The following is a 26141-nucleotide window of genomic DNA, read 5'->3' as shown; positions in this document are numbered from 1 at the left end:
AACATTTCCATACCACTTACTGAGGACTACATGGTCCTTGAAAAGAAAACCTGTATATGCTACTGGCATGTGAAGGTTAATAAAATAGGAATTTGAATGCTTTCTACCAGAAAACCGGAGTGAATTTTGGATTGGTTTTTTTCTGTAGTAGTTTGATACTGAAACAATAATAAATAATTTCTTTATATATTTATAAAGAAATTATTTATTATTGCTTGAAAATGTATTGTTCAGGATTTTCTTGACAGGGTTTTTATTTTTCCCAATTGCATAAGTAAGATTTGATTACAGTTGTGTCTGTAATGCTAAGGAAAAGCCTTTTATACTCCCTCAGACCTTGACAGTTATGTAATAAATAATTAAAAGTACTGTAAATCTTACTGCTTTCCAAGCTGTTACTAGGTCGAATAGCAAAAAAAATAAAACCAGTAGGTATTTTTGATCCCATTTCCATTGATATAAAATCAATTAAATTGCTTTCCTATAAATTAGGCTTGCGAAGTTGTAGAATTAGTGGGCTACTCTGAGAAGCTTGGGAAAAGTAGAACAGACTTGTGATAAATACATTTCAGATTCTGATACAAGTTTTATTGACTCTTGAGGAAAAATGTATTTCCAGCAACTTATCCTCAGACCTCCTCCTATTTCTCATAGAGCTCATAGAAATTGAAGATAAGAATCAACCTCAATAGATGACCAAAGTTGTATTCATCATCTCTTTGAGGCACGGTATCATTTCTTTCTTGACTGTTTATGGATTCCACAGTTCCCTGGATTGTCTATCCCATTGTTTCACTAATACTGTTAGAAAAATATTCTTATTTTCTATCTGAAAAGCCATAACATATATATATACTCACACACATTTTTTACTACTTGGATAGTCCTATTTGATATGAAGGCAATTACTTTCATGTGAGGCATGTGCAGTTTTCGTTTTCTCCCTCCATAACAAATCAGCAAAGAAAATTAAGTCATGCTTTTATTGAATTAAAGTTTTCATACTTTTTACTGGAAATTAATATAAACATGCAAAATGACAAAAAGCATTTGTAGAAAGCAAGCAGTTCCTTTCCTAGTATGAAAGGAGAAAGTGATTTGATAAAACAGCTTTTTTCTCAAGGACTAGTCTGTACTAGTCCCTGATTTGACTCTTGAACTAATTTTAGATTTAAAAATATTCTCCTACATGTCTTCTAAAGTTTCAAAATACAAAATTTTCAAACAGGATGAGAACTCCACCAAGCGTAGATACTCCAGGAGAAGCTGAGATGCTTACTGTCAAAAGTAAAAAAGAAATCCTATTTTGTGCATTTATTAAATCACCTCTGTGTTCAAGATCATTTAACCAGTATTTTAGCAGACATGCTGCACCTTGCATTCCTGTCTGTGAGAATAAGGAAAAATAAGGAAGAAAATATTTTGTCTGTACTCAAATGGAAATTCACCTCCCAAAACAACAGAATGTGGTGGCAGTTTGAACTGATAATCTGTTACACTTATTAATCAAAATAATATGAAGTCCAGCTCCGCAGCACAAGATGGCAAACTTGTATACAGCTGTGCATTAGGGAAAATCAGAAATGATGTGAAAGAGACTACAGATTGCTTCAGACAGATTTTTTGCCCTCTGTCTTGGGCAGTTGCATTCTGACTCCCATATCAGGAAGCATAAAAGGTTATTGTGTAGAAGATTGTGTGGCAAGAAGGTGGAAGATGTCTGACTCAATCTTTTTATTGAGCTGATGATCTTTATTTCCCCTTCTTACACTTTGGGTTTTTTTTTTCTGAAGCTGATATGTGACTGCATTCATTTTGAATTTGTATTCCTCTATCTATCCTTGCTAAGAAATACAATCATTCCCTGCCATGGGACTTCAACTCTGTATTGAAATATTGCTCTAGGGTAAGATTAGGTATCTGTTCTCCCCATGAGAACTTTCATGAGAGGGAATGGGCTCTGAGTTTACATGTGATGTGCACAGACAATGTTGTACTAGATTCTGGATGGAGTATTTATGGGTAGTAGACAAAATTCCTAATCTACTTTAAAAAAATGGCAGAATTATCCAAAATAATAAGATACTTATTTGTAGGTTCATGTATTAAAATAAACTTATTTAGTAAAGCATTTAGCACATGGAGAATTCTTATTTCCTATTACAAAAGTTACTGGATTAAAGGATGCTTGAATGCTTGAATTAAAGTGTGTGCATAAATATTTTTGCGAATTAGTCTTGAGTTGGTGTGACTGTGAAGTCTTGCCTGAGTAAACTAATAGCAGTGAGTATAAACAGTAAATAATCCAGGTTTGTATACAGTTCTTCCCCACAGACACTGAGTGGCTTATGTTCTTTATCCACTTAGTTTCCTGTGTTAAGATGTCAAGCAATTGCTGAAATTCCTTTAACTTATATGACAAAGCCAATCTTTTTTACCATGCCTATTGAATTATAAATACAAATAAATGAATTATAATAACAACAAACACCCAGAACAAAACCCAAAAGACCCTAAAACCAGAACCTGTTGCAATGTGTTTTCTTGTTGATAATTTTAAGCAAGGTCCCCTATCCATTGCATGTGAAAGCAGTGCAGAACTCCTTTTGCATGTTCAAATTGATTTACAGCTGATATGTTTTGCCAACAAGACCTCTGTTCTCTTTATAATTATCATACCTGACAACTGTACCAATATGGCTGATCCAGAGCCATTATTCTATTACACATTTGTACTGAGTATACAGAATGTTTTTTTTTATTTTCTTGTCTCACCTAATCTTCTTCCTTTTGTGCTGTTGGCAGAACAAGAGGGTCTATTCTTCTTCTGTATCTGTATTTAACATAAGCATAAGATGCTTTAACAGAGGTGGTTTTGAACTGTCAGTTATCACAAGTTGTCAAGCATAAAACTTAAAACCTTTAGGGCTAGTTATAGAGTGTATTGTTTCCTAGGAGACAGTAACATCCTTGAGTGGGGCTAAAAAAGCCTTACAGAGCATCTGATATTTGGCCAAGCCAGTACTTTATCTGAATGGCTATAATATCTTACTTTACCATTTTTTAATCTGAATATCTATGGAGAAGCATGTTGAGACGGTGTATTAAAACCCTTACAGTAACATAATGCTAAGCAATGTAGAGATGTCAACTCCAAAACCGTCATAGTATTTTAAGAATAAAGAAATCTAGCATATTTTCAAAATGTTGCTTACATTGAGTACTGAGTTAAAAATCAGTGTAATAGCTCTTTAATCGCAAAGGTTAGACAGCACTGTATGAATTAAACAGTGCTTTTAAGGGTTCCCACACAATGGCATATTCTGATGGGATTTTTGGGCCCAGGTTGAATATGTCATTCTCGTGCTTTTGGGTTCTTCCCCTCTTTTCCCCACTCCTTGAAAAATCAAAATCCAAGTAAATAAGCTAAAACATCTGATTTTCTGTAGTTTCTGGGCTTCTTTATGCTGTAATTGTAAACCAGCCTCAGAGAGGGTTACATTCAAGTCTTAGTGGAGGGTTGGTTTTATCCATGACATTTGGGTGAGTCCCCTTTTAAACCCTAAGAGGCCAGAAATTCACCATTGGGCTTTTTTACTCTCTCTGTTCTCTACAATACTTTATAGCCCTGATGCACCTTCTGAATTGCTATTTTGCCTTGAGGCAGAACAAACAGTATAGGAGGGCTTATATCTATCTATCAGTGGGTTTAAAGTAGCCTTCTGTAGCCAGTAATGGGACATTGAACTCCTTCATGCTCTTTTTCACCAGAATTTTACTCATTGCATTGTGAATTTTCCCTTTCTCACCCTGGCATTTGAGGTGAACTTTTGTATAGTCCAGCTCCAAACCAGTGTGCAGTGATGGCAATTTCCACCAGTCATCTAGGAAAGCAAATCAGTGACAGAAGAGAGTTTTAATGTGCTTATGATATTTGTGATGCTGAGGAGACTCATACATGGCAATTTTCTGTACAAAGGGAACCCTTCAGACCTACTGATTATCCAAAAGTTTTATTTCATTTTTTTTCAATACTTATCTTCTAAGCTCTCTATTTCTCTCCTCCCAAGGTCACTCATAAGAAATAATCTTTCTTTACCTGAGGTCTTTCAGAGAAATTAGCCAACTGCTTTCAGCTGGATCTGGTAGATGACCACCTGATCCCTAGCTAATCAGAAGGAGCTGCAGGGTGAGAGAGCAAGCAAACAAGCAAGCTGGGAGAAGTATTCGCGGGATTCATAAAATCCCACAAGCTTCAGTTAATACTATACATGTATGTTTTAATACAATGTTAGGAAGGAGTCATGCTTCACAACTTCTGGTGCACCTCATGGCCCAATTTATTGTATAAGTGCAAAAGCAATTTATAGACTGCAGTTGGTCAAATACTTCTGCAGCATGGTATGAGAAAGTTCAGCCCATTCCTGAGTTGCTCTAGATAACAACCATGATATCTATTCATTTGGCTTCTGCATAGTGATAAGTGCTCCATATTCAGGAAGAATGGAAGGCTACTTTAGAAGTACTTGTCTTCAGTTTCACTAACAGGGGACAATATGAAGAAACTGTAGTACTATGAAAAACATTAATGTCCTGAAGAGCCAGATGGACTCCTTTAAGAAAAGAAAAGCAAAGAATCCATCTTTCTTTGTAAAGGGTTAATAGCTGGAATATACAGAAAATTATATTGTCAAAACATCAATTAGCAATAGTATGTCTTATCAGATAGGTCATTTATTCTGAAATTTCCATTATATTAGTAACTACTTGGGTAAATCTCTTATTAAAAGCAAATTAAAATAGTTATCTTGGGTCTATTTAGAATATGTGCTGAAAGAAAGGGGCTAAAATTTATATGTCTTGTGGGTTGAATGACATTAGCTTATTGTTACTGTATTATGAAACAGATTTGATATACTTGTACTACTGAATTTTGAGTAGTACTCTGACTCATGAGCTGCCTATTTAATATTATAATTCCTTCCCATATTTAGTATGAAGTCATAAAGACTCACATAGAAGCTTAGTCTCAGTTTTTGTATTCTATTAGTATGTTATGTGCATTTAGGGATGCTTGAAAATAAAAATGACAAGATACATGTTAGTAATGAAGTAGCATAACAAAGACTGTTTTGCAATGCAAACCAACCTTTTTCCCTTGTAACATGAATTATTTTCATTAAGATTTTAAATGAAATTCCAACTATATGCACAAATTTGGGAATAAAAACCAAATCTGTAAAAAAATTCTAAAATTGAGTAACTACAACATCTTTAATTGCATATTCTATGTTTTTAATGTTTTGTGCACATGCGCTATGAAATAGAACATTGACAGAGGCTTATAGGCTTTCAGGATATCACTGGATGTTTCTTGCAGCTTGCAGTTGCTTTCCTCTTCATTTGCTCCTGCAGCTGCTCATGATTAGCTGAGGATCAGGTGGCCTTGGTCACTTAACAAATCCAGCTGGGAAGTTGATTAATTTCTCTAAAAGGTCTCAGGTAAAAGGAGATCTTTTCTTACGAGTAGGCCCAGAGGGAGAAGGACAGAGAGGTTATAAACTGATCAATTAGGTGTGAAAGAAAATGTATCTTATTGAGAACCTGAGTATGCACGAAAGGTTCAGAAACTCTGAAGAGTTCATCTTCTATGAGAAGAATAAAAATAGTTGAGAAGTGAAGACTTTTATGTTCTGGTTTTCTTTGAACTGTTTTTTGTTTGTTCTCTGCTCTCTGACTGGAAGAGATAGAGGTATAGTTGCCTGAGGTAGATAATAAACAAGCCAAGTGACTGATGATGAGAACTAACTTGAGAATAAGAAGCTGGAATAGAAGGTTTGTGCTTTGCCAGGGAACTAACAGATGACATCTTTTGGGAACCAAGGTGACCAGTTTCTGAAACCAAAATCAGCAGTGCTGAGATATTAGAAGCATCTGGCTGGTCCCTTAGAGTCTTAAAGGAGCCTAGAGTAAAACATTTGGTTTCATTACTATTTGTTCTGGAAAGTTGGGCACCCTAAACTTCAATGCTAAAGTTGCTTTTGGAAAAGGTGAGTCGGGGGGAGGGGTGCTCTGACTACTAAAATGTAGAATAAATAAGTAATCAGGTTCAATCAAAATTAGTATTCCTCGAACTGATCCATTTGATCATAATTTTACTATGAAAGCTTGATTTTGATGCAAAAAAAAGGTCTTGGCTTAATTTACAATTCAAATTTTTACATATAAAGTGGCTTTAAGGTGATTGTGTCTCTGGAAAGAAGGAAACCTAGATGAATTGGATTAATTCAGAGGGTCTTCTGAGTTCCTTTATTTGCACCTACTTTGTATTTTTATATTGGAAGTAAGAGGAGTGTTGCTAAAAGCATTATGAGAAATTCCCTAGAGATCTTCCAGACACAGTGTACTAATTGAAGTTCAGTCTAACATTTTTGTCTTTGTAGTCCATTTTGTGCTGTCAGGTTTGAGGTGAATAATTGGATTTGTTTCATTGCAGGGAAAGGCGAACATGGAAAGCCGTACCCTCTTACAGAGGAAGACCATGATGATTCTGCTTATAGGGAAAATGGCTTCAACATATTTGTTAGCAACAATATAGCACTGGAACGATCCCTGCCAGACATCCGACATCCTAAGTATGTAAATTGTTTCCTGGACTATTTGAAGTTTTTATCTTTAAATAACCTATTTTCCCAGAAGGTCAAACATTGGCTCAGTCAACAAAAAGTGACCATTTCATTAAATAGGAAATGGAAAATTTATCACTGTTGTTAAGTCATTTAAACTGACCTCTCATCTTATTAATAACACATTAAGACTATAGAAGGCCTCTTAGTTACATACTGATTTTCATGACGTTTCTGAGTAGTGATTTGTTAGGCAGTGATAAATAACATTTCACGTATTTTTTTCAGGTTCTCATCTGGTAATAGCTGGGGGTGAGGGTGACAAGTTGCATAAACTTTTTGGTTAAACGTTTGGACCAGTGTTTTCAAAATGTTTCTTTTCGTTTTGTTAGATAAGAATTGAAAGCAGTCCATTAGCTACAGCTTATCAGATGCTAGTACTACAGCTAACTTACACAGTATAGAATTATGTAAAAACAGCATAAGCAATGATGAAATGCACATGCAGAATTTGGGGGAAGTGGATGATGGTATTGTTCCCTAATAGCAGTAATATCATACAGAGAAATAAGGTAGAATTTATTCTGGAAAATAACAACTGAGCTAAAAATGGTCATGCAGTTCTTGGCAAATGTAACTTTCTTTTCATGTTCTGTAGTTTCTGAGTCCCTTATATGAAGAGTAAAGTTTTCATTCTATAACAGGGAAAGGGCATGTATGCCTTTCTAGGCTTCAGGCCCTAGTCCTTTAGAGTCATTCTGAGCTCTGAAGAGAGGGATGACTTGCTTTGTCTATTTATGTGGTGGTTTTCCCTCTTTTAATTGGGTGTTATGCAACTAGTGTATGGGGGCAGGGTATAGGAGTGTGACAAAACTAATTGTCTCCATGACTAGGCTTGTATTTTCCTTTGGATGCAATTCCTTTTATTATACATTTCAGGTTAAGATATCTGCTCCTTAACCTATACTTTTTTGCTGTGTGGATTAGTTTGAAATTCTTCAGGGAACTGAACAGAACTTGAGAGCCTGACAGAAGTTCTCTGGGGGCAGGGGGGAGAAATATCATGGCAAATAACACTTCTTGTTCCATCAAATGTGGAACTGTCCTTTTGAAAGAACAGTATATAAATGTTTACACAGTAAGACTTAAAATAATTCACAGTGGAGGAATTAACAAAAAAAAAATTTGTTTTTTAAATCTTTTGTTGGAGATGTTCCTTATTTAATTGCCATGTTGCATTGCTTTGAGAAAACACTGTTTATCTGTTAACTTGTATATATTAGTACTGTTTGCATAGAGTTGAGTAAAAAAACCCCACCTTTTTCTAACAAGCTGTATGTTTTATACATTTTGTTTGCCAAGTCACCTGAAATTATTCATAGAAATAGTTCTTCCAATAAGTTTGGGTTCTAATGTACAGCTGTACAGCATCAAAGCAGTGTTAAATTATATAGTTGGCATAATAAATATGCTCATCAAGCATCCTTCTCTGTTAGCAAAACTGCAGAGGACAATTACTAAATGCAAAAGGAAGCTGAAGTGTTTATCCTCTCTTTGTGTTTTTGTAATTTGGTCTTCTGGTAACTTTTCTCACCCGCTACTGTCCACAGAGTCAACAACATTTCCATGTATGTCCCCAGAAGCAATGTGAGCGATGTGTTGTCAGAAGTGACATATTGGGAACAAGTCAGTGCTACACCAGCCTTTCTCTGCCCCTCTTCCCCCTGCACAAATCCTCTAGTGACTTCCACCTAAGCATCTTATTTGGGAAGCTTGAATCCTTAGGTATCTGCATCATTCTCATCTTCAAGTTCAGCTAGGTTCCTATGGCATTCAGGCAAGTCTTGTATGGTGGATGTTTTGGTAGTGTCCTGAGTAAACTGACTTGTGTCGTGTCCTTCTGACCTTCCTTATGTTAAACACTCATAATGTGAGTAGTCCATTAGTTAATTGACTGTATTTTTTTATCATCTAAATGTAAAGATAAAAAATTTTCTTGTGCTAAATTTGCATACCAAGTAATACACTGATTAAGGGTGACAAAGCTGGGCTCTGTACTTCTGATGGTTACACCCTGAACCAAGGCTATGTCATGAACTTCCAAGACACACAGAAATCTGACAATGCTTTCTGACCTAGTCAGAAACAAACCCACCTCTCGGCTGCTGTGTGAGAAATATGATGCAGGCCAGTCTCAGGCTGCACTTCACTTTTGGAAATGTGTACACTCTTCAGAAGCATGTGTGAAATGTGAAGTAGTTCATACATCATAAGGTTGTTTCAGAGAAACTCATTGGAAAACTTTATAATTTCTGTGCCAGAAAAGAATGTTCTTATTGAAATAGAATTAGAGTAGGTAATTTGGGTGAGGTATAGCAGGGAAGATGTAGTTTGGTCAGCTTCTGAGTATTATAAAAGACTTTTGCTTGTGGAGCTTCTAACTGCCCTTTATCTTTTAACTATCTTCTTTTGGATGTTTGTGGGGGATACTATTATTATAGACTGTGAGGTTTTGATCTTCTGTCTCTATTTAGTGTATACCATTTGCACAGGGGATTGTCTGGGCTGAAGACTAATTTCCTGAAAACATTGTCTAGAATTTGTTTTAAAGAACCACATAGAGTGGTGTGATGGTTTAGCCCCTGCTGGGGTCTGAGACCACGCAGCCGCTGCCCCTCCCCCTCAAAGGGAGTGAAATACAAAGCCCCGAGACTGAGATAAGGAGAGGTTTAATACAACAGAGCAACAGCAACACAACAATAACAATAAGAATAACAGTGATAACAATGAACAGAGCAAAGTATATACCGATACAGCAGTGAGCGAACCGGCTGCGCCAACCCACGCGATCACTGATTCTTCCCGTGCTTGCGCCAGGATGTGACATCAGCATGGTATATGAATAACCCGGCTAGAGCTTCCCCCCACTGCTGGGGAAACTTAACCCTATCCTGGCTAAACCAGGACAAGTGGTTTTATTACCATCAGTAAAGAAAATTCAGAAAACAAACCTTCAAATACAACAAAAACTGAATGATGAATCCTATAATTTGGATCGAAAGTTATTTAAATTGAAAGAGCAGCTACAGTAGTTTCTACATTTTTCTGAAACAACTTCACTGAAAATATTTTATTCCAAAGTCTTAGACCAAAGAAATTTCAAGTCCCAATTCTAAGTGTTTGGTTTTCTGGGAAGTATGAAAAGATGACAGATAACCAAAATGAAACTCTCTCCTTCTTGGTCTCTGGAAATTGCACTCAGGATTTGCAAAATGCATCTTCTGGGAGGGAGATGGGTGGAACTAAGCAAATGCTTAGATGACTGAGCTCTGAGAAATTCAGGTTTTTGATTTTTTTTTTTTTTTATAATCTTAGTTTTTTTCCTTTTAAGTCTGGTATATTTAAAGCACTTCAAGATGTACTCAGATGGATGCTTCTTTCCTTTTTGAGACACTACAATGTATGTGCTGTAAAAATCCCTAAAGAAATGAAATAGTTAAATTCTATTTTAAGGTTGATTTAACAGGCTTCCCTGTATCCTTAATATGTTTCTATTACATCCCTTTAATATCTCCCATGATTTTTTCTGTCTCTCGTGGCTACATTAAAGAATATTTTTTTTCCATTTCTGAGTGGTCTTTGACTTGTTTCTGTCCCACTTTCACACAAAAGTCTTCTCACAGTGGGTGCTCTTGCCAAGTTAGATCAGCTAATTCTCTGTTCTTTGCCCACAATTACCCCCTGACTTTAAGTTAAAAAACACACTAACAAAAAAAAGAAAAAAAACCCACCACCACACCAACAAAACAACTTTTTTTCTTTAGTTCCAAATAAAAACCTGAAATAGGATTGCCATCTCAGTTAATTGAGTTTCAGGACTGATTTTAGTGGAAATAAGAGTTATGGTCACCTAAAGTGGAAGGCAATGTCATGAGTTTTGGGTAGTATTGAGACTTGGCAATGGGATTACTATTTAAGAGTTAGAAGTTCTGTACCAACGTGAAAAATATGTCAAAATCCACAATAATAGTGGTTCTATTTTTTCTTTTCACCTGCCCCATGCCACTTTCTGTAGTCTGGAATACAACAAACCTGCTAAAACTAGGAAAAATGCTGGTGGTATCGTTTTCTATTGTAGAGACACCAATGCTACTTACTCTATTTAATATAGCAGTTACCATTAATTCTTATCTTCTCAACATTATTGAATATTCTGCTATCCATACCAATTTTGTTCATACAAACTGAATCTGATTCACATTTTGAATAGTGTCTAAAATATGATTTTAATAAGGCTTGGGGGAAGGATTGCAATCATCTAGTCTGGACAGTGAATATAAATTTTGTGGTATATCCTGTTTCAAGCTCCTAAATCCTTGTAAACTAGAGCATCCAATTTTTTAGCTTTTCATTCTTGAATCAAGGAATTCAAAATTCCTGACACCAATAGAGTTATGAGCATTATAATTTAAAATCTTTGGGTTTGGTATGTTTGTGTAGCTTGATTTCAACAACAGGTCTCCTTTTATCTATAATTTGTAGATTAATTGTTGATAACTTGTGTAGTCACAGATCAGATGCACAAATCCTTGTTGGCTTGCCTGAATAATCCATCACAAGAAATCGCATCCTTTTTAGGTTTCCCTGGGCATAGATAGATTCATTTTGTACTGAAATTCTTAATGTTCATAGTGTACATTGAGGATGCCCAACCTGATCTTTGTGATGTCTGGTGTTTAGCATGTATGGACTGGAGTCAGTGTTTCCAAAGGTTGACTGCTGGTCTTGCTGTTGCGGTGTGATGTGGGGCCCTTCATAGTCATTCCTAGCAGTGTTCCTTTTCAGAAGTCTGAGCTATGCTCATTTTTCTTACATGTTAAATTTTTCATGGGCCTCAGAAGAAATGCATTTTCATATTCAAAGAAATATGGGTGTTTAGCTAAAGGCTGTGAGATCTTCTGTGTCCTGAACAATAATGAGATTTTCTTTCTTTATAATAATAAAAAAAGCAAATTCTACTCTACCTGTTCTCCATAACTGAAACTCTCCAGCTCTCCCTTCTTGTCAGTAGCAGAAGCTGCGAGAATGCCTGAATGGGCTCTCAAAATATTTGAATTCGGTGTGGTTGCTGTCCCTTTTACTTTTAAAAGAGATTAAAATGAATGAGATGGGATTTCTTAGGGGAAGTTGTTTAGTTTTGGTTTTGCTGTATATTTTTGTCTTTGGAATAGTTGCAGAATTACTGTTAATCCTCAATTATGTTTTAGTAAACTTTGCCGAAAGACTAGAATTACTAGACTTATGTGGGAAAGGGATACATTAAATATAGTTATGCAGTCATATAGTAGTTCATATCTGAATCCTTGGAAAGTTTTCAATTATTGCACTGAATGTATTTAATTACTTTCTTTTTGTACATACAGTGCATTTGTCACAGTTTAAGCTATGTATATTGTCCTTAAAAATAAAATTATAAAATCCATCTTTAATCCAGATAGATTCCAATGAATTCCCTCATCGTTCTATGATCTTAAAAACAGGCTTAGGTCGTCCTGCTTAAAGACACTAAAAGAAAAATTATTTAATCTAATTTAAGCATGCTGAACTTCATGATATTTAATAAGGCTTATGGAAGTAATTAGTTGTTTGGATCAATCTTCTGTTGAATTTTTGATTATATGTTGGAAGAAGCTCAGAGAGTAGAAGGTTTCTTTCTAGTTCTTGTTCACTTCAGGAAATCAGAAATGCCTTCATACACACATACATGCGGCATTGCTTCGTACTGCTGTTTACCAGTATTACCTTTAACTTCATCTAGCCACAGAGCAACTGGTTAAACTCAAATTGTAACTTTAGTGGGGTAGTGACAAAGCTGGAGGTTATTACTATGACCGCTTTTCAAAGCGTTTTGTGTAGTTATGAATAGTGTAGTGAAGGTGGAAAGTCACACGGTCCAAACGTTATAGGCAATGTCCCCATTTCCAAGCCTCACCAGGCTGTTCTCTGCCATTGCTTCAGGACATCCCATTCAAAGTGCAGCTCCTCAAAACAGGATCAGGAATATTTTATACTCAAGAAAGCTTGTGGCCCTCTGTCTATCATGCCTGCTGTCAGCTCCTCTGCATAATATGTACTGATAGTAACAAATAACATGGAATAATTCTCAAGTGCTTTCTGGGCATCGTGTGTGTGTCTATGGCAACAGTTAAAATGTGGCTGAAGACTGATGATTCCCTTGTCCATCTTTTTGGTAAGAAACAAGCTGCAGTGTTTAATAGGCCAGTGAGGAGAGTCCAAGTCTGATGGGTCTGTTTCAGTTTAGTGAGAAGAATTTGACAAAAGAAATAAGCTGTTTATACAAGTGGAGGAAAATAGTTCTTGTGTGTTTAGATGCTATGCTTCTTACTTAAAATCCAGTAAAGCCTCCCATACTGCTGAGAAAATAGCAAGCTGCAGTAAACGTAACTGTGAAATCTAAAGTTAATAGGGACAGGAATACTGAAGGATATTTACCCTTCAGCCAGTTCTGTACATCTGGGATAGCCAAGTCTATTAGCATTTGGCAATGGTTAAAGCCAGGACTTTTAACTCTCTAATAATACAATATTAAAACTGGAAAGTACATGTAACTTTATTAAGATCTGGGAGAAATGTGGAATGTTCTGGGGATCTGTTCCTTTGCGGTTCGCAGATGACAGTGATGATGTTATATGCTGTTACTTTAATAGTTTTATGAAAAGCCTCAGTATACCTTCCTTTTTCTTATACATCCATTCTTGCTTCCTTTCCAAGTACTTTTTTCATACAATTAGGCATGTATCTAATGTGAATTTGCATAAGACTGGATACTTCTTAAGCAATGAAACTTCAGCTCTAATGTTAACAAAACGCAGTAAGTGTCAGCAGTACATTCTCACTGGCAACAGAATTAGCTGTTATACTTCATGTAATAAAGACAGCAGCAAGGCTGGAATGGAAAAGCAACTCCTTTCTGTTTTGCCTGGTTTGATTATGAATAACCTTATCAAGCTCTAATTTTCAGAAAGTTCTGTTGGCCACAAGGTGTGGTAGCAGACATGAGAACTTACTGATCATGCTGGCACATGTGGTCCGTGAGGCCTGATGGCAGCACTCTCATAGCATTTGCTTCCATGTCTACCAGCTGTGATTTTGGTGTTATAGACACTGGTCAGACCTAGTAATATCTCGCCCATTATTTTATGTCCTGTATTGTGTATGGGAGATGATGTTGAGAGATGTGTGAGCCTGGTCACCTTGCTGTGAAAGGGAGTGGAGAAGAGATGTAGGCAGATCACAAGAAAGACTGTCTTAAAATACTTAAGCAAACTGGACATAGTAGTCCATGGACCCTGATAGAATGTACCCATGAATGCTGAAGGAACTGATATCATTTTGAGGCCACTCTCAACTGTCTTTTAATGATCACGGCAATTGGGGAAGTACATGAGGACTGGCACAAAACTGGGAGAAGTGGCTGGTAAGCCAGAGGGTTTCTAGAAGCCTACAGGATAGCTCTGGAATGTAAGGGCAAGTGGTGAAAGGGTAATTAGGATTTCTTAAAGAGAAGTTAAAGGGTAACCGAATGTCATGGGTTGGTTTCTTCCTGAAGTAGCATGCTTAAAATGCACTTTGAGATGACAAAAACCTGAGATACTAATCCTGTTTCTTCTTCAGTCAGGAAAATGAACCTAGACTCAAAATAGAGGCTTTTTATTGATCATGCTAAGGTCTGTCTGACTTCTGAAAGACAATCACGTAAGTGTGCTTGGTGTGAATGAATGACTTATGAGTACATTGATATTTCTGTAATCTCTCTCAGAAAAAAGTGGTTTGGGGGTGTGTATATAATAAATTGGGCTGCTTGCTGATATTTTGGAATTCAGGTAATAAAGTGCAAGGCTTAAGGTGAAATATAATTATAGTACTAAGATGCCTGCCGATATAAGCTTGCTTGTGAGGGATTTTGAGATGGTATAAAATGACTGTAAGTGTTCATTTTTCCCAAGCCTAGATTAAATACATATGGGTGAGTAGGTAGGTTTCTTAAAGAATGTAAAAGAGTGATTTCTTTTTAAATTTTTTTTTGTAAGATCTTTCCATGAGTGGTGGTGGTACCTCACTATCTTGTAAAACAAAGATTTGCAAACATAAACGTGCTTTATGTCATAAGGCTTTGCTTCTTTTGTTCTTCCAATGGTTAGAGAAACCTTTTGGTTTGAAGGACGAAGTGAGGCAAACTCACTGACTTCTATTTCTTCGAAGACATGCAGTGCTGCTGGAGAAATTGTCCATGACAGACCAAAATGATGCAATTTGCCATAAAGTAACAAGCACCTAATTCAGCTCTGTCAGCTCTGAGAAGTCTGTACTGAGGGAAACCTACATAAAGAACACAGGCTTTGCCTATTTAGTTTTCAAGACATGTTGTTTGTTAGAGCATTTAATAGCAATAATGCAAACTGTTTCTACTGTACAATTTCATCTCTTTTTTTCTCATGAAAACAGCAATAATAATTTGGAGAAGGTTTATTTGTTCTAGTAGGGAAAAGTGTTGTGACATTTATTGAGGCCCATACCCAGTAATACCTGCTGCTTCCCAGCTGTGAACCACTGTGAAAATAAAGATTACTTTCCCCTCCATCAGCTCACACCCAAGCTAATTTTACAGCCTTGTCAAATGGCAGCAGAAATTACTGGTTATCACTACTTTATCAGGCTCAGTTGACAAGGCTAGATTGGAACAGAAACATGGTGTGACTGAAGCTTGTTGCTGTAAATTGAATACTTTGACATGCTAAGACAATTACTATGTAAATCTTCACTGGGAAATGTTTTGTCCTGATAGCTTATAGAGGGCTTGTCAGTAGCTAGGAGCCCAGTGGGTGCTGTAGTTCCTTTAATAAAGGGAAAGAAAAGGTCAGATCTGAAAAAGCAGCTCAGCTAAGAGAGTGTGTGCTGACAAAGCCAGTGGGGGGGGGGAGCGGGGAAGTTGAAAATCTTTCTGTTGTGCTCTTTCTCTGGCACTTCTGGTAAGAGGAGAAATTTGAAGGTGGGCTACTTCTATGATCCAGCAACTACTGTAGTAGTCTGCTACGTTTCTTCCTAAATGCAGCAAAGGGATGTCTGCAAGACATTTAACTTCTCCTATGCTATTATCTATCAGAAAGGGCAGTTCACAAGGTTGTTGATGTGTCTAGAAGGCGCAGAGCCTGGTAACTGGCCAAGGCATTGCTATTGGCATCCCTTAATGTGCATAAAATATTGTTGTTGCTTTTATATCCACAGGGTCAAACAAATTGCTGCTTTTATGAATCAGCTTTTGCTGTGAAGTGGCTGAAATGGTGCCAGCTCTGCTCTCCTTTCTCATCATTTTGGAAGCCTATTTTCTTTCATTTCCTCTTCTACAGAGGTAGTAGATTTCTGCATGTTTCTGTTAACAGAGAAGCTGTAAAGATGGAGAATTTTGCAGTTCTGCATCTTTTCTTAAGCTAGTATGATGTTTTAGGAGGCTTTTTCCTACTTATAAACTCATCTGGGAATTAAACAGAACTATCCCTATACCTTGAAGTAAAAGGATGCTGTTTCTTTATTTCTGCCTGGTAGAGTAGGTTAAACTACAAAATGAAACCATAGTAGTCCTAAGACTCTTGGTAGTGAATAACAAAGAGGTGTAATTGTAACTCCTTTTCACTAACTCTCTTTTTATGAGTGGTCCCCTTTTCAAGTTGTATTTTATTAGTGCCTGCTGCAAATAGCTTCCAGGTGCTTCTGTGACAATTTTTTTTCTCTTCCTGAGGCAGGTTAGTATTTCAGGGATAGACAAACCTCTTACCATTCTTTTAACTTCTAGAAGTCTCCCTGCAACTTGGAAACTGACCCTAAAATTGTTTTATTCAGAAACTCGGTTTTGATTCTTGTTTCAACCCAGCAGAAGAATTCTATATCTCAAAGGAATAACTAAATCAGTATTAAGTATTTTAAAGCAAGTTAAAGGGTGTGACAGTGTGTCATTTTTATGAATAAGCTTTGAACTCCCAGAGCCAAATGCCCAGCTATGAAAACACACAGTAGGAACAACATGCCAAATACAAAGCTGATAGAAAGTTCCACTTAGTTATTTCTACTTATACATGTATATATGCATTTACTTTGATTTTATAGCAGCCATTTTCTGGTGGCTCTATGGTAGGTGTGTATAATAAACAGTATCGTGGAGCTTTCTGAGTTCACTTTTTCAAAACAGTAATAAATGACATATATCAATCATAGATATGATTAGTGCTTAGTAATGTATCTAATCATGGAAGGGAGACAGGGAGATTCTTTGACCAGAGATAGTGAAGAGGTACTTACTGCTTTCAAAATTAATATAGAAACAGTTTATACCCTGGTAGAGAGGTTTTGGATGACCTGCTCAGCCCAGTGGCTGAGCTCAAAGAAGAGGTTGAAAGACTAAGAACTATTAGGGAGTGTGAAAGGGAAATTGATTAGTGGAGTAGCACCTTAGCACCCCTGAAGCAAAAGGAACAAATGGAGGCTCCAAAAGAGGCAGGCAATCCCTCACCCTCTTGCTACCAGGCAGAAGGAGGGGACCTAAGAGATGGGGGATATTGGAAACAGGTCCCTGCTCAGGGAGGCAGGAAAATCCCCTCCCAACCTACCTCACCTTCCATGGTGTCCCTTCACAACAGATATGGGGCTCTGGAACTTGTGAATGAAGCAGAGAATGATGAAGAAAATGGGCCAAATAAGGAGGAAGATGAAGGTCCACCAAGGCTGGGTTGCCCTAGAGCAGGTATTAAAGCCAATTCTAAAAAGAACCCCCAGAATAGTCATTGTAGTGAGTGACTCCATTCTGAGGGGTGTCGAAGGCCCAATATGCAGACCAGACCCACTTCGTAGGAAAGTCTGCTGCCTCCCTGGGGCCTGGGTAAAGGACCTCATGGCTAAACTCCCCACTGTAGTGAGACGCAGTACTACTGCCCTCTCTTGGTTTTTCAGATCGGTAGTGATGATATTTACAGGAGAAATCCAAAATCAATGAAGAGAGATTTCAGGTCCTTGGGGAAACTGATTAAGGGGTCGGGGGCACAAATTGTGTTCTCCTCCATCCCTTCAGTTGTGGGGATGGATGAAGAAGAATACAGGAGAACTCAACAGATGAACTTGGGGCTCCAAAACTGGTGTTACCATCAGGGCTTTGGATTTTTCAATCATGGGTTAGTATACAGGACACCAGACCTTTTGACATCAGATGGGATGCACCTGTCCCAGAGGGGGAAAAGGGTCTTGGGGCAGGAGTTAGCTGGACTCATTGAGAGAGCTTTGAACTAGATTTGAAGGGGGAAGGGGACAAAACTGGAACTCCCAGACATAAGCCCCAGGGAAGATTGCCAGAGTTTGTGGGATGGTGTGCCAGTGACGAACCTCACTGCCATCTCAGTAGAGGCAGGGAATAGAGACAAGCAGCACAACAGAGATGCAAGGGATATTGATGGATCAGTAACCGTGGTAACACCTGTGAAAGGTCAGGCTGGAATTAGGACGTCTAAATGCAAAAAGGTGTTGGGGACATCAGCCCATCTGAAGTGCACATATACCAATGCACACAGCATGGGTAACAAACAGGGGGAGCTTGAAGCCATGATGAAACAGGAAAATCATAATGTAGTGGCTATCACAGAAACATGGTGGTATGTCTCCCATGACTGGAGTGCGCCAGGTGATGGCTACAAGCTCTTTAGAAGGGATAGACAAGGAAGGAGAGGCGGTGGGGTGGCGCTGTATGTTAGGGACTGTTATGATTGCTTTGAGCACAAGTGAGTGAAGACAGGGTGGAGTGTCTGCGTTAGAATCAGGGGGAAGGCCAACAGGGCAGATGTTGTAGTAGGGGAGTCTATTATAGGCCACCCAACCAGGACAGAGAGGTAAATGAAATATTCTATAGGCACTTAGGAGAAATCTCACAATCACTTGCCTTTGTTCTCATGGGAGACTTTAACTTCCCAGACATCTGCTGGAAATACAACACAGCAGAGCAGGACCAGTCCTGCAGACTCCTGGAATGTGTGCGAGATAACTTCCTGACACATCTGGTGAGTGAACCAACCAGAGAAGGTTCCCTGCTGGACCTCCTCTTTGTGAACAGAGGACTGGTGGATGATGTGGAGAGGCCAGGAGAGGGGGCAGCAGAACTGACATCCTGGGCTTCCAAAGGGCTGACTTTGTCTTGTTTAGGCCCCTGCTTGACAGAATCCCCTGGTGCTGTAAGAGAAGTCAGTGCCAGAGAAGACCACCTTGCTTGAGCAGGGAGCTTTGGCTGTAATTCAGGGAGAAAAGGAGAGTTTACAGCCTTTGGAAGAAGGGGCTAGCCCCTCACAGTGATTACAAAGAGGCTGTGAGGCTATGCAGGGCGGAAATCAGGAGGTCTAAAGCCCAGCAATCAAGGATAACAAGAAATGTTTCTATAAGTATGTCAACAGCAAAAGAAAGACCAGGGAGAAGCTCCATCCCCTGCTAGACACGGGAGGAAACATGGCAATGAGTAACGAGGAAAAGGCTGAGGTGCTTAATGCCTTCTTTGCCTCAGACTTTAATAACAAGACTAATTGTACTGAGGGAATCCAGCCTCCTCAGCCAGAAGACAGAGACTGGGAGAACGACCCCCCAACAATCCAGGAGGAGATAGTCAGTGACCTACTGCATCACATAGACACACACAAGTCTATGGGACCAGACGGGATACAGCTGAGGGTGCTGAATGAGCTGGCTGGGGTGCTCACCAAGCCGCTTTCCATCATTTACCAGCAGTCCTGGCTGACCGGTGAGGTCCCCACAGATTGGAAATTGGCCAATGTGACGCCCATCTATAAGAAGGGTCGGAAGGATGATGCGGGAAATTACAGGCCTGTCAGCTTGACTTCGGTGTCCAGGAAGCTGATGGAGCAGCTCATCCTGAGTACCATCACACAACACATGCGGGACAACCAGATGATCAGGCCCAGTCAGCATGGGTTTATGAAAGGCAGGTCTCCTTGACAAACCTGATCTCCTTCTACAACAGGGCAACCTGCTTATTGGATGAGGGAAAGACTGTGGATGTAGTTTACCTTGACTTTAGTAAGGCCTTTGGCACTGTTTCCCACAGCATTCTCCTGGCGAAGCTGGCTGCTTGTGACTTGGATGGGAACATGCTTTGCTGGGTACAAAACTGGCTGTATGGCTGGGCCCAAAGAGTTGTGGTGAATGGAGTTAAATCCGGTTGGTGGCTGGTCATGAGTGGTGTCCCCTAGGGCTCGGTTTTGGGGTGTCCCCATCCAATGTCAGGGGATGTTTCAATATGATCCCAAGAGCGAGATTAAGACACAATCAAGGTCAAATGCCATATACCCAAAACAGTTTTTTATTATTAAAAAAGTGAAGAGGGATAGTGATAGGACAGAATGGGAGGAAAAGACAGAAATAAAGCAAGGATGCGGGATAGGGCTGCAGGAATAGTCACCAGCATGGATCCTGCAGTGTCCTGTCAGTCCTCAGTCTTCAGTTCTTTGGTGGTGGATGCACACCGAGCTGCCTTTTTAAGTTCATCGTATCTGCTGATTAGCATATCTGCCCACCTTTAGTTTTTTTTTTTCTGTGGTCCCACAGGTTTTGTTGCATCCAGCTTCTGGGCAGAAAGGTTTGCTTCTTATCAGTTCATTAGCAATGCATGCATGGTGTCTGGCCTACACAATAGAGCCACAAATGGCTACAGGATGGGGCCAACTCAGTACACATCTGGCCACAGCAGCTTGTCCTGGAGGTTTGCACAGACACAAGCAAGATTTGAGACAGTCATATGACGTTTCAGTCTCTCACATGGGGCCACTCCTGTTTAACACCTTTACTGATGATCAAGACGAGGGGATTGAGTGCACCCTCAGTAAGTTTGCAGATGACAACAAGTTGGTTGGGAGTGTTGATCTGCTCGAGGGTAGGGAGGCTCTGCAGAGAGACCTGGACAGGCTGGAGCGATGGGCTAAGGCCAACTGCATGAGTTTCAATAAGGCCAAATGCCGGGTGCTGCACTTGGGCCACAACAACCCCCAGCAGCGCTACAGGCTTGGGGAGGAGTGGCTGGAGAGCTGCCAGTCAGAGAGGGACCTGGGGGTGTTGATTGACAGCCAGATGAACATGAGCCAGCAGTGTGCCCAGGTGGCCAAGAAGGCCAGTGGTATCCTGGCTTGTGTCAGAAATAGCGTGGCCAGCAGGGACAGGGAAGTGATCTTACCCCTGTACTCGGCAATGGTGAGGCCGCACCTCGATTACTGTGTTCAGTTTTGGGCCCCTCACTACAAAAAGGACATTGAATTACTCGAGCGTGTCCAGAGAAGGGCAACGAAGCTGGTGAAGGGTCTGGAGCACATGTCGTGCGAGGAGCAGCTGAGGGAACTGGCGTTGTTTAGTCTGAAGAAGAGGAGGTTGAGGGGAGACCTCATCTTCCTCTACAACTACCTGAAAGGAGGGGAGCTGGGGCAGAGAGCTGGGGATGAGTCTCTTTAACCAAGTAATAAGCAATAAGACAAGAGGGAATGGCCTCAAGCTGCACCAGGGAAGGTTTAGACTGGATATTAGGAGGTATTTCTTTACAGAACGGGTTGTTAGGTGGTGGAATGGGCTGCCCAGGGAGGTGGTGGATTCCCCATCCCTGGAGGTGTTCAAGAGTTGGGTTGACATAGCGCTGAGGGATACGGTGTAGTTGAGAACTGTCAGTGTTAGGTTAATGGTTGGACTAGATGGTCTTCAAGGTCTTTTCCAACCTTGATTCTGTTTTTAAGGGTATCATCTGAAAGTCTCTAGGGGACAAATTTAATGATGTAAAGTTATTCTTTGATAATATATATCAGATATTAAGTTCTGAAATATGGAAAGACAAGATTGATCAAGGATAGTAATATTTGAAAGCATAATTCAAGGTTCATAACTTCTGATTCACAATAATAATCTTGAAAACGTCATCATGTCTAAGTCATAAGCAAATTCATTATTTGGTGCCAATTTTTTCATACATACACAAGTGTTTTTGTCTATAAAATATTTTTCTCACAAAGTCCAAATTGCAAATGTTTTTTCATAATTCTGAGGATTTGTGTGAGAGAAATGCATAATGCCCCTTGCATGGTCTCTTCTTCTAAACTCCCTCCCTTTGTTCTGAATGCCAACGTAATAACTTCAGTAAGAAAATACACGTGTGAGCTACTTGCCAAGCAAGATGACAGCTGCTTAGCATGGTTATTTTCTTCCTAGGTATTTCTACCAAGACATTTGTATATCATTTTCAGACTTAACACAGAATTTATTCTGAGATTTAAGAGTTTATTATTTAATAAATTTGCAGAAATCTAGTAACATTTATGCTAAGAAATTGTCATTCTCATAACATTAGCTACTGAACCTATTATTCAGCGTTGTTCCATAAATAAGTCCTGGTGTGCTGCGCTTAAATAGGTGATATTTAAATGCAAGTAAAGACACATCTTTGGAAAAGTGTCTGTAGTACATTATTAAGGTCAATCTGTAGTATTCTATTAAGTTTAAGCAGAAAATGCTTATGCTGTATAGGAGCGCTTTTCTAGTTTCAATTGGGTGGTTCTCCCCCCTGAATAGTATTCCTGTCATGAGTCCTAGATACGTATAGTTGTTTCTTTATCCCCTTATCCCATCCCAACTTGTTGATTTGGGCATTTGGATACCACACTTTTGAAATAAATTACCTTGCTTTCCAAGGTCTTGGAATGATGGCAGCCATTTATTCATTTTGGAATGTACAACCAAAAGACTAGCTATTGACTGAACTCTGTCTGAGAAGTTCTGCATTTTTAAGTGTCTAGGCCAGGTTCATGGTTTAAAAATACAAAAATTTGAACTACATACTTTATATTTAGAAGAAGTCCACCTAGAGAATACAACAGACTTCCACTTTCCAGTTTGCCTTTATAACAGTACCAGAATGCAGTAGTATTACACTGCAGAAGCAAATTATTTTGGTTTAATAGCTGACTTTCCATATGGAGTAGTGGTAAGCTAGGCTTTTCCGCTGTTCTGTGTGATATTTTCTGATTGAGTGCAAGCAGTTACTGTGTGTGTGTTTAAGGGTGGAGGAGAGAGCCTTAGGTGTAACTTGTGTATTAGTCGTATCTTCAGACTTAGGAGGAAAGAGTATAGGCATATCAGTTCAGTGTGTATGTCTGATACAAATACTCCTACAATTACATAGTATCTAGAAACCATAACCAAGAACCAAATGTGGTAGTAGTATTATATAGTTAGTAGTATAGGCAGAAGAGTCCTAATCACTGAAGGTCACTGTCTTTTAAAGCTCTGAAGAGTTATATTACACACATATGATGAGACTGCATAGTGTAAGAACAAGAGAGATAACATTCCCATATATTGGTGAATTCCAGTCCTGGCTGTGAAATGGACAAGCTGCTTGATTTCAATACCCTGGTCTGGCAGTCTGTAAAGCTAGGAATAATCCCGATCTTCCCGCTGGAGAAGATTGGAGCCCTGGATCTATTTGGCCAGAATGTGCAGTTGCCTGCTGTTCCACTGCCCTGGGTGCTGATGATATATCATGGCATCTACCTAGAGATACAAGCATGTATGTGAGCTAAAACGACTGATCAGGACCTCTCAGAATACTTTTGGGAAGATGGCATCAAACATTGAACAACTAAGCCTCCAGTTCTGTAAATGGTCGCTTACCAAACATTGATGAGGAGTCTGCGTTAGTCATGTAACTGATCAGGGACAGCTGAGAAAGAGCTGAGTGTGAGGTTTCTTAACTCTAGCGATTTAACTTATAGGGAGCTGTACCTCAAGTACAACTTCATGCGTTGCTGAGCAAAGTGAATGAATGCTACCTCAAACATTAAACATTAAAAATTCTACTCTGGTTATCTGAGGAAACACAAAGTATGGAGATAAGGATGAAAGTGAGGAAAAATATAATTAAAACAGTGGAAGACTAGTCAAATAATGTGCTCTTAGCATCCTTAAATATTTACCCTCTTATCAGTGTGGGCATGATGTTGACTATACATACATAGCCAGGACTAATTACTGAGAAGGCTTTCCTGGAAATTATTGTGATCAAAGCTGAAGTGGAAAATCAGTTTGGTGTACTAATTTCAGGTGGATTGATTTAGTGTTCTGCCTTTCCCATAGGCCAGATTATCAAATTTCATGGGAGGTTTTCCTTCTGAGACTTTGCATATGTTTATGCTAACATACATTTCATTCAAACGAGCCATTTTACAACATACACAGAACAGAGTTATCTGAGTCAAATGACCTGTCTTAATTTACCATTCAAATCAATCTTGTTACTGCAAACTTCCTCATGAGTTATTTTAAAAGTTAATCCAGATGAAAATACCACGAGGGCAAAAACTGGTCCTGATGGAAACAAACTAAAAATAGCAACTAATACCTTAGTAATAAAAATTATTTTCAAAGACCTAGTAGTTCTACTTTTATTCTTCAATTCCCCACTGATTTTTTGTTTGTTTTTTTAATTCCTTAATCAGAATATGATGTGATACTAAAGCTCTACAGTAATACATTTGCCTTTATCAGATGCACTATGATTTGATAATGAAAAGGATAACATAAAGTAATGTTGATTGACATCAACTATGTTACAATCTTTTCTATGCTGAATTAGATCTTGGAGCAAACCCTTACTTGACTGAAACTGGCTGAACTTAAATATACTTAAAACTACTGACCTTTTTTGAATATTGATTTTAGGATTTATTTCCAGGTCTTTGTGGATTTTCCCGTATTCCAAGCTTTAATGAAAGTCATTGTGTTCTTTGGATGCTTAATTCTGCCATTCAAACTACCTGAATAACACTGTCCACATAATACCTACAGTCATTTAAAGCATGCAAGTAAGTTGCAGGGTCTTCAGGCAGAGGCTGACAACTGGAGTACTATCATTTTCTAATCTGATAAATTTGACAAATTTTCCACTGAAATTGTGAGGGTTTGGCAAGTAAAATTATTTTGCTCAGCAATATTTTAAATACATCTATAGGAAGTCAGTTCAGTTTCATTTAACATATATACTGTAATTCAAAAAATTTTAACTAATGAATATTAGTTCTCATTTAAACATTGTTAAAATTGGATTGTAACAGTAATCTTTTATACATAGCATTTTTCCTTTCAACAGTAAACCTTGCTTTATTTTTTATTAAATTTTGTTTAAATTGCATTCTTCAGGAAATATGAGACTCTTGAATTATAATTTCTTATTTCTTTGGAGAATCAAGAATCTCACTTTTAAAAAATTCATTCCACAGGGTAGTTAAGCTGATAGCCAAATTAATTTTAGAGAACAGACATACTGAAATCAGGGTCTGTATTTTGCTTAGGAATCCTTAAAACACTGTTATCATGTTAGGATTATTTGGGTGAGAGCAAAAAACATGTAGTCTTGAAAATATGACTTTATAGTGGCTGAAAAATAAAATAGTTACTTATGGGGTATGTTAGAACCTTGGAACCAGCATAAATAATAAAACAGGGTTAGTTTGAAGCTATGATCAAACTTTATGTCATCACCTCTCCAAATGCACTCTACAGAATTTTTGATAATGAACTAGTGTTGAAAAGAACACTTCTAAAAATCTTTGATGCTGACACGTAATTGTTGAAGTTAATGGTAAAAGTATCTTTCTAGTGTTTATATGATAACTTGCTGATGCTTTTTGGTTTTAAACATCATTCTCATCAGTAAAACAGAGATGAGTTGAAATATTGGCTAAGATAAATCTGTGTATGTCAAGATTTATGGATTCCTGCCAGTTACTGTTGCATATAAACACTGTTATCTTTTCTGCTTAATACATGAATCATGCATCTACCTAGACTGCTTCATTCTATGTTGCAGGCACCATTAATAAATATAAATAATAGTACTTCGTGATGGTGGACTTCACTCTGACCTAGTGATATGATAACTAGTTCTTTGTCCTAGGCACAAGGACCTGCAATAGCTTACAAGAAGCAGTATCTGTGCTTTCAAGTAGTGTTCTTACAGCCAGGGTATTTTGGCATTACTTCTAAAATGCAGGATATAAAGAACCACACTGATAAACTTTGAACAAATGCTGCACATATACATGATTATTCTCTTGGCAAATCCAACATCTCAGCAGTGGATGTCTAACTGCATCTTTATTACAATTCATGGGCCTTTCCTGAGCATTACAACTATCCTTCAGATCTGTCCTGCCGTCCATCACAGCACAGAGCCAGCTATACTCTGCTATAGTTAATGTTGAATAGAACTTCAAATAAAATGGATTTTTCTGTTATGCCTTCTAAATCATAGTGATCTTCTGTTACAGTTAGTCTCATGTCAGAGAGCAAGTGGGCTAAAAATGAGCAGAATTTAACTTGCTGAAGAGTTAAGGCCACTGTTATGAAACCTAACAGACTGTC

General features: G+C 38.4%; 1 protein-coding gene across 3 annotated transcripts in view; it reads left to right on the top strand.

The window, feature by feature from the left end:
- Positions 1-26141, top strand: part of GALNTL6 (polypeptide N-acetylgalactosaminyltransferase like 6) — a 507888-nt gene that overhangs the window by 201971 nt on the left and 279776 nt on the right. For all 3 annotated transcript variants that reach the window (XM_074822812.1, XM_074822810.1, XM_074822811.1), the window contains exon 3: positions 6497-6635. In XM_074822812.1, the coding sequence (XP_074678913.1) occupies positions 6497-6635 (139 nt within the window). The remainder of the gene's footprint in view (positions 1-6496; positions 6636-26141) is intronic.

This window comes from Strix aluco, chromosome 4 (assembly GCF_031877795.1).
Source record: "Strix aluco isolate bStrAlu1 chromosome 4, bStrAlu1.hap1, whole genome shotgun sequence".
Taxonomy (NCBI): domain Eukaryota; kingdom Metazoa; phylum Chordata; class Aves; order Strigiformes; family Strigidae; genus Strix; species Strix aluco.
This window is presented reverse-complemented; position numbering and strand designations above follow the sequence as displayed.